Source organism: Galeopterus variegatus, unplaced genomic scaffold (assembly GCF_000696425.1).
Source record: "Galeopterus variegatus unplaced genomic scaffold, G_variegatus-3.0.2 Scaffold1013, whole genome shotgun sequence".
NCBI classification, from domain to species: domain Eukaryota; kingdom Metazoa; phylum Chordata; class Mammalia; order Dermoptera; family Cynocephalidae; genus Galeopterus; species Galeopterus variegatus.
Genome location: NW_007727124.1, coordinates 406,444 through 419,496, shown reverse-complemented (window position 1 = coordinate 419,496; position 13,053 = coordinate 406,444). Strand labels below are relative to the sequence as shown.

Genomic DNA, 13,053 nt, shown 5'->3' with positions numbered 1-13,053 from the left:
CAAAAAAAAAAAAAAAAAAAAAAAAGGGGGAAAAAATGGTTGGGGGCTTTCTGGGGCATGGGAGGCTAACATGGGGGGGCCCGCGGCCCGGGGGGCGGGGGGGGGGGGACCTCCGTGGCCGCCGCGACCTCGGTCCGGGCCTGCGGGAAGCTGTGGGTGGGCTGGGGTCAGCAGCCGCGGCCGGCTCTCCGAGGACCGAAAATTGAGCGCCTTTTAACTGGTGTCGCGTTATCAGCAGGGGCGGCGCAAAGGAAGTTCCCACTCCTGTGAATTTGTTCTTGCAGGTTCTGTAAACAAGGTTTAGATAGCTAAATATGAGCCATGACGTCACATTTTAGGGGCCTCATGGTCACCCCGAGGCAGTGACTATTTACAACTGATTTCAGTGGATTTTTAATGATTAATCTCGTGAGCAGTTTTTTAAAAATCACGTCTTAGTATTTGCAATTACAGACTTTATAGGGCTGCCAGCTAAGAGGTTGGATTTTTATTAGATTTGTAAAACAGACGTAAAATCTGCCTGCTGTGGGCAAAGATTTAAAAGTAGATTTCTACTTTTGTAAAAAGATAGTTTGAGGGTACTCCTCTAAAAGTTAAAGATTCTCCTATATACTCCGACTTAGATGAGTTGTTTTCCTTATATGGGGGATTCTGGCTCACACACTTCTATGTATTAATCCCCGTGGTAATTCAAATTTTTTGAAATTGAATTGCCAGTGTGTTGTTTTAAAATTTTAAGTTAAGATAACAATAATAAAATCTGCAAGACCAATCATTTAAGCCGCCGTGTGTTGATGATTGTTTTTCTAATCTCTTGAGTCAATAGGGTACTTGGGTTTTATCGGATTTTCTTTTCCTGTAAATCTGTAGGAATTTACCCAAGAGAAATATTTTTGTGGGAGGAAGACTGAGCTCCTCTAGGTGAAGCAGGAATTGAACATGAACAGTTCTTACTGGTTATGCATTCTTAATATAGTTTTGAAATTGACATAGAGATGGCTAGATCAGAATGAGCAGCTACTGTGATCGGACTGCCTCATTACTTGTGCGTTGAGAGCATTTAATATATCTAAATAAGCACAAAATGTAACCATCTAACTTTATTTAAAAAATGAAACTACCACTCCAAAAAGTCCTGCTATTCAAAGTTTGCCACTTAGTCTCTAAACAGGAAGAAGAAATAATATTCTGAGTTAGGGCTTACCACCAGCTTTAACTTAAACTTTCCTGGCTTTTGTCCAACTGGTTGAAGCCGTAATGCTTTTTCAATAAGCTTTTTTTAAACTTCCTTCTTTTTCTACTGTTTCATTAAAACCCAAAGGTCAAGCCTGTGAAAAATAAATACTATTTATCAAATAAGTAACTGCAGTTATTTTTATGTATACTTTTTTCTCTTACCTAGAAATTTGGGACATCTTTTTTCAATAAATATTTAGGTATGGACTGTACAATAAAAAAGTAAATAAAATATCCTCTCTAGTATACATATGAAAAATACATTTTGTGTGATTTTATTTCTGTTGTGCTCAAACAATTAAAGATTATGTGGTCACTGACAACTATTGACATTTTAAAACCCCTATTCTTTCTCCTATTAAAAACACAATAGCAAAACTAACTTTTTTAATTTTAAGAGTTTGTCACTCTGCCTAAATTCATAACTCTAGAACTATAATTTTTCATCTCTTGGCATATCTTAGAGACTACTAACATTGATGTTTTAAAAGTGATTATGGTCAAGGGTTCAGATCTCCACACTGGCCCCCTGCCAAAAAAAAAAAAAGAAAAAGAAAAGAAAAAGTGATTAAGCTTTACTCTTTACTGAGTTTTCTAAAGGTTATTTCTGTAAATAATTTGTCACCACTAAGGTAAATAAAAATCACTGATTTACAAGTGTTTTTATACATAGAGAAGTCATCTAGAATACTAGACCTCAAACTTGTTCAAATGACAGAGCACCTACCTAGTGGCATCCTTGCAGCTTTAATTAATTCTGACATAAGAACCAAAAACAATTTCACTAACAGAAAACATAACTGTACCATTTATCTATAGCTCTTTCAATTTTAAAATAAAATAATGCGTTAAGTACCTAACTGCATGTTAGGTATTTAAAGAATCTATGCTAGCAGGATAAAACCAAATGACATGAATTTTACATGTCAAATCTAGTGAAAGGGGTGAATAGGCTCAGTAGGGCAGCTTGATATACCAGGTGTGATGTCTGAGGATTAACAATTCTTTTGTTTTTGGGGTTTTTTCCCCCCCTTCCTTTAGCAGTTGGGGTATAGTTTTAAGCCAAGGAAGAGAAACACTGTTGAGAAATTTGATTTTTTTTTCTTGTGATTTAGGAGAAGAGTGTTCTTTTTTATTTATAGAGCCATATTGTTTAGTCTGACATGTTGTTTAAGCTCTCCTAAATTTTTCATAACCAGGTACCTCTTTTATTTCTCTTTCTCATCAAAGTTACACAGTGTATTGCCTATAGATTCTAGTGAACTGAAATAATCACTAGTTGCTGTAATTCTAGCCAAAGAAACTTGAGGTTTTAATTGACTTCTAATATCTTATCCTGGGCAAATATGGTCTTGGTGGTTCCATTAAGAAATGGGAAATGTTGAAAATAGCTTGAAGACTGGACTTTAAATATTACATTTGTAAAACTTGGTTCAGGAACCACTGATCCAGAGTAACCCTTTAAATTAAAAATTTAAATGCAAATTTGTAATTTCTAAAAAGCGATCATCAAGGAAATAGCTTTTGAAACAATAGGGTGAAAATATCTGGAATTTATAAAACTGCTTGGTTTTGTATAGTACCTTCTTAAATGTAATTTTCTGGTTATTTTTAAAATAAAGGATTGACCATGTTGCAATTATTTTCTGGCTTTCCTTCTTTTGAGTTTCTGTTATCTTTAAAGATAAACCTCTTCTTGGTTAACCTTTCTTGTTAACTGCTCTATGTCTCTGTCGTTCTTCATTCAAGGTTAAATTAGAAAAAATTGAGTAATGTAGAGCATTGCATGTGATGATTCACTACTACAAGTTATAAGGGCCATGCTACTAAGGATGTTATTGGTTTCCTTTGTTTTGTGGTATTTATTAGTCTTTAGAAGCCCCTCTTTAATCCATACTCTCTGTAAGGATGATAGTAATCTCTTTGTATAGGATTATTGCATTCTAAAGGAAAAATAAGCTTGTTACAGTACAACTATGCTGTAGATCAATTCTGATATTATTCATCTCCTTCAGACTTTGTACCCTGACCTCTGTCCCTTGCCCTTACTTATTAGGTTGGTAACTGTTACCTAAAAATCCTGCAGAAAATGACCAGGTGAATTGCCTTGCCCTTTCTGTCTAGACCAAATCTGTCATGAGAAGCTCTGTTCCAATTTGCACATGTTTCCTGATAGAGAAATGCTGAGAATTTGAATATATTTTAGTATCAATCTTGGAGTTCTTGTTTGGTTCTAATCTTAGCCAACCCCGTACAGTCTAGAATTGGATCTGAATCCAATATTTGCGGCCCGAGTGCTAGACACAGACAAGGCTCTCTATAAATGTTTTTTGAATTCACCTGAATCCCTACATTGGCTCAGGATCTTATTATCCATTGAGAAGGAACACTTACTTAGCTAGAACTAACAATCCCCTAATTTGACTGAGTTGCAATATTCTTTACCAAGGGTACACACAAGGTAGACTGACTTCTGAAAGTAAAGAAGCACACAAGTTAACATTCACCTCATAATCATAGCACAATCTGGGTATAGAGATGTGTTGGTGCATATATGAAAAAAAAATCATTTGGTATTTTTTATTTGGTTTTGGGATCAGCTTTTGAATTTGCCTAAACTTGTTAAGAATTTACAAGTTCTATTTGTAGATATCTGGGCCAGAAACCAGAGCCATTTGTATTTGAATACTATTGCTATTCTGTGCACAGCTCAAGGTTCTGGTATTTTCTCTCAAGCATTGCTCTTCTACCCTTCCACCAAAAAATAAAATAAAATTGTTGAATTAGTTGGTTTCTACAGGTATTAAGTCTATAAGGCTCAACAAAGCAGAAGAAATATACATTTATGTATTAAAAGATAAAATAATTTGAGGGCCGGCCCGGTGGCGCACTGGAGAGTGCACCGCTTGGGAGCGTGGTGGCGCTCCCGCCGAGGGTTTGGATCCTATGTGGAGACCGGTTCCCGCTCACTGGCTGAGCGCGGTGCGGGCGCGACACCGAGGGTTGCAATCCCGTTACCGGTCAGTAAAAAAGACAAAAAGGAAAAAAAGATAAAATAATTTGATATGGTTAGAGATTCTGTATAGAAACTCTAGAAAACCAAGGATTTTTTTAAATGGTTTTTTTCTGAATGACTCAGAATTCTTGAGATTTTTTTTTCAAATTGATTCTGTAGTTATATAATAAATAGTGACTAAACTGTTTACTTTTGGTAATATCCATGGATTAACTGTTAGAATTATTTAATGGCCTGAACTCAGGTAAAGCATCAATTTCCAGACTTTCTTCAAATAGTCAATGTGGAATTATCAAAGAGTATATATTTTTTCATCTCAGTGCCAACATTAGCTTGTTTTCTTTTTTCTTTTTTTTTTTTTTAAAGATGACCAGTAAGGGGATCTTAACCCTTGACTTGGAGTTGTCAGCACCACACTTTCTCAAGTGAGCCACGGGCCAGCCCCAGCTTGTTTTCAATATGAATATTTGTTTACTAATCTTTCTTTTTTTTTTTTTTTGTCTTTTGTCTTTTTCCGTGTCCGGCAATGGATCGCAACCCTCAGTGTTGCCCCTGTACCGGACCGGGGACCGGCAACGGGATCGCAACCCTCGGCGCTGCTCCCGTGCCTCACTCAGCCAGTGAGCGGGAACCGGTCTGTATGTGGGATCCGAACCCTCGGGCGGGAGCGCCACCGCGCTTCCCAAGCGGCGCACTATCCAGTGCGCCACCGGGCCGGCCCCTGTTTACTAATCTTTCACTCAAGGAATCTGACTTGTCAAGTAAGAAACTTGATAAATAAGGAATTAATTTGTATGTAAAAGAGCATAAAATTACTAATTTGCTTTAAGAAATTTTTATTCATTAATGATTTTCTATGCAAGAGTGAACTAACAGAAAGTGGAATTTACTAAAAACTTTGTTCAACATATTAGCAAATAATGCCAGTTGTACTTGAACTGATTAGTATCTGATTTATATGTTGCTATTCTCCATTTATTTTAGGTGTGGAAATTAAAACAACACAAATATTTTGACTGGGACTTTGATCAAGCAAGTGCTAAAAAGGTATATTTGTAATATTTATAAACTAAACATCATTATAAGAGAATTTGAACTATTTTCTTTAACCAGGGGTTACTTAAGCCAATCAAAGTAAGGAACAATTAATTCTATCCTTAAATCATAAAGGAAGGCAGAGTCACAGTCATTTCTGTTCCTACATAAAGTATTTACCCACTTCTTTCCCCTCCTTCCTGAAAGCCTTGGTTCCTCTTCTACATTTTTCTCTAGTCTTCAAGATACCAAAATTAATGATCTCCATTTGGTTTTCTGGGACATAGGGCAAAAACATGTGATTTTAAATCTACTTAATCAGAAACTATCAGAATGTCTATGAGTTCTGCAGTTGGAAATAAACCCTACAGCACCCTTAACCAGGAGAATCTTTCTGTTAAGAAAGGTTATCTTTTCAAGTGAGAGTACAGCTCCAGGAGTAAAAGCTCCTGAAGAAATGAGGGAGAGAAGCAAGAAGATTCTAGCTTTTCCAGACAAAATTGTGTAGCTTGGGCAGACAGTCACTGACATAACAGTCTGATCACACTTGTATCTACTAACTCATCTAGATATAACTTTCAGTCATTATATTTCTTTGGAACAAACATTTTCCCATTTGTTTTGTCCAGAGATACCTACTTAGTTGCTTACTTTTTCCTGCTGGGAGTAATTATGCTTTGATATTTCCACAATTTTTAGAAGAATACAACCCGTAATCTTGTGTTTTGTTTGCTTGATTATGTGTGAGTTCATTTATGATCAGTCTTGAACTTATATTAGATACTTACTTTGAGATATGATTAAATATTTAACCATTACTGGTTAAAGTATTTTATTTGTGTTTTTTTTTTTTTTTTTTTTTAAACTGCTAAGTGCCTCACTCTTAAGAATCCTTCAGTAAACATTTATTAAATTAAATTGAGAGCCTCCTGTCCTTGCCCTCAAGGAACATGGTTGGAGGAGAAATTAGAAAACATGCGTGATAAGTTAAGCAACAGTAGAAGATTTTTTATTTATTTATTTATTTATTTATTTATTTATCTTTTTTTTTTTTTTAAAGATGACCGGTAAGGGGATCTTAACCCTTGACTTGGTGTTGTCAGCACCACGCTCAGCCAGTGAGCGAACCGGCCATCCCTATGTGGGATCCGAACCCGGGGCCTTGGTGTTATCAGCACCGCACTCTACCGAGTGAGCCACGGGCCGGCCCTACAGTATTTTATTTGTATAAAATGTGAAGGCAAAAGCTAACATATTACATCTGGAAGCCCAAATGATACACTTTGAAATGCATCTCACATTTCTAAGATGCCCCTTGCAGATCATTTACCCTGTCAGAAATAGGAAGAGTTTATTTTATATTTGTTACTGTTGTGGATACTGGTTAATGAGAGAGTTCTGAGAAAGTCCAGAGAAAGTGAACATGTCCAAAAAGCTAGGAGGCAGCAGACCAAAACTGCTTGGAAGGATCTATGAAATTTATGAGATAGTCTTTCTTACATACAAAGCAGTAAACAAGTATCTTGTTGCTGTTGAATAATAGCAAGTGATTTTATGGGTGTTCTAATCCAGGATTTTCAGTTTTTCACTGGGTAAAAGCAGTGGAAAGGAAGACTTCTTTTGTCAGTCAACAAATCAAGGAAACAACTATGAGATTAAGAGGCAGAAAATAGCATAAAAAGACAGATTCTTACTTAACTCCTACAAAGTTTTAATTAGCTTTATATTAATACTTACTCAATATGCTATCCCCAAATTTCTCTAACAAATACTAGATACAGTAAGATCACTGGACATAGAAAGCAGAGTATCCTTTCTAATATGTTTTCCTACTCGTCTGTTTTAGCCAAAGAGAAATACTTAGTTCTTACACTATTTTGTTTTGCATTCTAAACACATTTTCATTTAAACATTAAGAAAATTAAAATGTATGGAAGCAGATGTCTCAAGATTTTTGTTAACACTAGTAATTATATCACTAATCAGAGTTAATTGTAACTCTGCTTTTGTAAATTTTTTTCATCTGAAAGGCAATAAGAATTTAAATTAGATTAGCTGATATGAAGAATAAATTTGTGATTTGGGAAGCTGACTTGTGGCTAATTCAACCATAATTTGAATTTAGATTAGTAAAACATTAATATTAAAATTTGAGTTATATTTCATGCCACCACAGTCTGTTTATTAATTGAAATGTTCCCTTTTTTTTATCATTTGTGATATTACATGCTTTTAACTTTTTGAAGTTTCAGCAACAGCAAAAAATTGACATTCAGGAACAATAGCGATCTGTCTTGCTCTGGGGGATAGATTTCTGTGTATAGAACTTGTTATCGAGATAACTTCAGATTAAAAGCATATTTGATACATGTGCTACTGCCCCTGTATGGGAATTTGGAATTTGGAAGTGATTCTATATATTATAAGTGGATTTAAAATTTTTAACCTATGTGTGTGTGTGCATGTACATGCAGACTTGTACACACATGCATGGACAACCATAACCCAGTGAGGCAAACATGAATTATCTAAGTAATTAGAAAAATCTTAAAAGAGATGGGAAGGAACTCTTTTTTCAGTTACTGATAATAAATTTTAAAACTAATAAAAAAAATTTTAAACTCATACGTTTTTATTCCTTTAGGTTTTAAAATTAACAAAATTAAGTAGAGATTTTATTTTTTCTCAGGCAAATCTGTTACCTAAAATCTCCAAAGCATAATTAGATTACAGTTTAAAATTAAGCTTCCTTGGGCCATAACATACAGGTAGACAAAATATTCCCTCAATATTAACTAATTTTAGTAACTAAATTTGTGGTAGTTACTTTGTTGCCATTTACTCCAAAAACCAGCCATTAGCAAACATTCTCTTAGGTTTATTTTTACTTTTGTGTGTGTTCATTTAAATAGGCCTTCTATGTGATCTTCCATTGTCATAACTGTTTCATTATATCACAAACCTTTGTTACGTATCTAGGAAATAAATTGCATATATATTTGTATATTTGGAATTTTATGTTTTTGTTTTTGGTTTTAGGTTTTGTTTTGTTTTTTAACTTAGTCACTCTTTGACTTACTTTGTAAAATAGTTCCTGCCCATTTGGAAAAATCTATCTGAATCCTGTGTATAAAGTCCTAAGGCTGGGCAGGCCCGGTGGCGCACTGCTACAGTGCGCCGCTTGGGAGCGCGGTGGCGCTCCCGCCGAGGGTTCGGATCCCACATACAGACCGGCCGCTCACTGGCTGAGCGAGGTGCGGGTGCAACACCGAGGGTTGCGATCCCATTGCCGGTCCCGGTCCGGTACGGGCGCGACACTGAGGGTTGCGATCCGTTGCCGGACACGAAAAAAAGACAAAAAGGAAAAAAAAAAAAGTCCTAAGGCTGTAAACCAACTTTTTCATTAGTTGTAATACCAACCTCATAGAGTTGTTAGTATTAAATTAGCTAAATCATATGAAGACTTTAGAAAAGGCCTGGCACGTGGTAAGCACGGAAAAAAAAAAAAAGATTAGTTTTGTTATTCTGTTTAATTTCTTATTTGTATGGTAAGTACAGCCTCTGTGGTTTCATTAAACTAGTTGATACATGGTTAGTACACAGATTTGGCTTCTAATAGTTCCTAAAGCCTTACCTGGTAGATTTCCAAGAACTTCCTCAGTTTTTGCCAAGGTTTCTTAGAGGTGGCCAAAGAACATTATATGTTTCTTTAGTCATTTTAGGATGTTTTAGATATCAGCATACTGTCTCTGAATCCCCACCTAGTGATCTCGGATAAAAAGGGCTTGAATTTTTTCTGACTTTACCTGCACAATTGGGGAGTGGACAGAAGAATGGAAGAGAAAAGATTCTGTACAGAATGCATTTAGGTATCCTTCAGATGTTATGGCTAAGTACTTTTCCCAGAACAATCAGAATAGCCTGGCGTACATCTGCCTGGGGAAAATCCTATTACCTAGACTTCAGGAAGGTAGTGCTAATTTATATGAAGAGGTAAAAAAAAAGGAAAAAAAAAAAAAAAAGCACTTAATAGAAGTTTAAGGGGAACTATGCTGTCTATACCAGTATGGTATATTGTCTATGCTACCTAATACAGTATTATTATTTATCTTTTTGTAAATATGCTTTGTCACAAGTATATTTTTTAAAAACTCTAATAGCAATATCTCACATCTCTGTAAACTCTAGACCTAGCACATAACAAACACTTGATGATGAGGGTGATGGAAGTGACAAAATTAAGTAAATTCAGTGAGGAACTCATGGAAGTATCTAGTGAGTACTGGAACTAGGATATCTCGGGCAGTAGAGTGATTGAGAAAAGAGGATAAAGATAATAAATGAGAATATGAAAAAGAGGAGAATATATAAAGAATGAATTGCTTCCTCATTTTGATGTTACATATTTTCTTTCCCTTTGTGTCACTCAAGGACTTTAAAAATGAGGTACAATTTAATGTGACAAAGGAATACAAAATACAGTCTTAAATTAAGATTGTTAACTCTCAAGTCCCAGTTTTTTTTTTTGTTGCTTGTGAATGTAGGATGGCATCTTGTTTTTTGGATTATCTCTGATGTCCTTTAGCTGTCTTCTTTTTGCTGCCTTACTTAGGCCTGAATGTCTGACTGTTGAAATATTTCAGGAAGAAGTTGGGACTTTGAGAAGGGATTGTGTATGAGATTCAGAGGGTATGGAAATAGATGGGAGTTACTCTGAGTGCCCCTTAAACTAATTACTAATACGTTTTAGATCAGGTATCAACATCAACTCCTGGTGATGTGGAAAGAGTAGGAATAGAAGAACTCCCTTAAAATTAACATTAAAGAGAATTGATGGCTATAGCCCAGTGCCTCAATCCATGAGTTACTTATTCACAATAATTCTGAGGGGAGTTGGGGGATGTTTCTTATTAGTAAAAGGGAGCAGGGCCTAGGTAACATGCATTTAAAATTTTTTAAAACGAAGTACTGTAATGTACTTTGTTTTAAAACAAAATATCTGTAATGGAAATTTGGGGGGAAATAGAGAAAGTAAACAAATTACTTAACATTTTTGCATTTGCACCTCCTATTTTCTATCCCTAGATGACTGATATATACATTTTTCTATTAGCATGTTTTGTGATCTGCTTTTTCATTTACTATCTGGTTAATACTTCCCCGTGTCATTAAATAGTCTATATATAATTTTTGGTGGCTGTGTAGACTGTGTTCCATCCTGAAGATAAACTGGTTTAACTGATCCCCTGTTGCAGCGTGTTTAGGTTGTTTTATGTATTTTCTATTAATATAATATTGAACATTTCCGTAGATAAATCTTTCTACATATTCCCTATTATTTCCTTAGGAGAGATTGCTAGAAAGGGACTTGCTGGTCAAACAATGTACATATTTTTAGAGGCTGTTGAGAGATATAGCTAATGTCCTCTCTAGCAGTGCTGTATTAAGATAACTATTTATCTGACTGTAATCAATTCTGTTTCTTTAACCCAGTTTGACTTAACTCTACAGTCAGTAGTATGAAACCCAGCTGTGTAAAAGGGGAATTGGAAGGTTATTAGTAATTCGCAAAGTACATAGTTTTCTTTTCAGCTGGAGAGCTCAAAGAGTACTATTGCAAATTAGCCCTAATGTTCTAATTGTGTAAATGCCAATTTTTGTTTTATCAGTTTTTGTTAAAATGAGATAGCGCTCTATACCCTATATGAAATGTAGTAATTGTGTGTTTTGTTGTAGTGTTTACATCAAAATGAAAATATATAATTTGAATATGGAATTTTTTACATATTGAAGTGTTTTCATTTTTTTCACTTTTAGCCACATAAAGAAAATCACCAACAGTCATTTCTCAGCAATTATATAGTCAACTGATGTAACAATGGTACTAATATTGGGACGCAGACTAAACAGAGAGGATCTCGGGGTGCGTGATTCCCCAGCAACTAAGCGTAAAGTTTTTGAAATGGACCCTAAATCTCTGACAGGTCATGAGTTTTTTGACTTCTCTTCAGGATCATCCCATGCTGAAAACATACTCCAGATATTTAATGAATTCCGAGATAGCCGCTTATTCACAGATGTGATCATTTGTGTGGAAGGAAAAGAATTTCCTTGCCATAGAGCTGTTCTCTCAGCCTGTAGTAGCTACTTTAGAGCTATGTTTTGTAATGACCACAGGGAGAGTCGAGAAATGTTGGTTGAGATCAATGGTATTTTAGCTGAAGCTATGGAATGTTTTTTGCAGTATGTTTATACTGGAAAGGTGAAGATCACTACAGAGAATGTACAATATCTCTTTGAAACATCAAGCCTCTTTCAGATTAGTGTTCTCCGTGATGCATGTGCCAAGTTCTTGGAGGAACAACTTGATCCTTGTAATTGCTTAGGAATCCAGCGCTTTGCTGACACCCATTCACTTAAAACACTCTTCACAAAATGCAAAAATTTTGCATTACAGACTTTTGAGGATGTGTCCCAGCATGAAGAATTTCTGGAGCTTGACAAAGATGAACTTATTGATTATATTTGTAGCGATGAACTTGTCATTGGTAAAGAGGAAATGGTTTTTGAAGCCGTCATGCGTTGGGTCTATCGTGCTGTTGATCTGAGAAGACCATTGTTACATGAGCTCCTGACACATGTAAGACTTCCTCTGTTGCATCCCAACTACTTTGTTCAAACAGTTGAGGTGGACCAATTGATTCAGAATTCTCCTGAGTGTTATCAGTTGTTGCATGAAGCAAGACGGTACCACATACTTGGGAATGAAATGATGTCCCCAAGAACCAGGCCACGCAGGTGAGAAGACTGTTTACAAATGTAGTTAACAAAAGTTTTTGTTTTTAAAATATTTTAAACTTCCTGAATGCAATCTCAGAGTGTATAGTCTACATGTGGCTTTATTTAAGATTTATGTTGGATTACATAAACCATTAGAACGTCTCTCCTGCTGAAGACTAGACTCAGCAACAGCATTTGCATTTTTATTGTTGTTCTGAGTTATCAGAGGGTGTCGTGAAGGGTCTTTGCAACTGTGCGTGCCTCAACATATTTCTGCTAATTTCTCTTATTAACCTTTGTAGGGCCCCAAACCATTCCACTTTTCTTTCCATGAGGTATTTGGATACAGAGTTGCTACAGACTTTAGTAGGCTCTCTTGGGCTGCCTCTACTTATAAAAAACAGTTTGCACATCCACAGACCTACCTTTTTCCTTAACAGGGGACGTGAAATATAGAGGTGAAGTAAGTAAGCTGGAACACATACTGAGTGAATTCTCAGATGTAAAACCAAGGCCTCAAATCTTTTTTAATTGCCACAGTTACTATATTTAATGTCAATTTCAATTTTTAAATCTTTTTTCTGATTATGAAAATTACATCATCATTATAGAAAATTTGGAAAAACTTATGTTTAGGGGGTGGAATTAAGTATTGTACTATATTTGTATCTTCTTACAATATGTTATATCTGCAAAATGCCTATAGATTTTAATTCATAAGCTATAGAAAAATAATGTCCATACCGTAATAATGGAAGGAATACTATTTAGTTTGATTTTGAGTATCATCGTTTTGGAATGTGATTAAATTTCAGCATATTGTGAGATAACTTGTTTTTAAAATCTACATTCATCTGGATATAGCAAGATTTAATCTGTTTTTTCATATGTAAAATGAGAATTATGATAAATAGTGTTTACTTCACAGGTTGTACCATTGAAACTATGAAATACAATAATCTTTAGGTACCCAGCATAAAACTTGG

General features: G+C 35.4%; 1 protein-coding gene across 2 annotated transcripts in view; it reads left to right on the top strand.

Moving 5' to 3' along the window:
- The window catches only part of KLHL24 (kelch-like family member 24), a 39,886-nt gene that overhangs the window by 1,504 nt on the left and 25,329 nt on the right, over positions 1–13,053 (top strand). The window contains exons 2-3 of one of the 2 annotated variants that reach the window (XM_008574210.1): positions 5,237–5,299; positions 11,105–12,085. In XM_008574210.1, the coding sequence (XP_008572432.1) occupies positions 11,166–12,085 (920 nt within the window). In that variant the 5' untranslated portion in view covers positions 5,237–5,299; positions 11,105–11,165. Of the gene's footprint in view, positions 1–4,992; positions 5,300–11,104; positions 12,086–13,053 lie in introns of those variants that run through there. The other variant, XM_008574209.1, reaches the window with a different exon arrangement.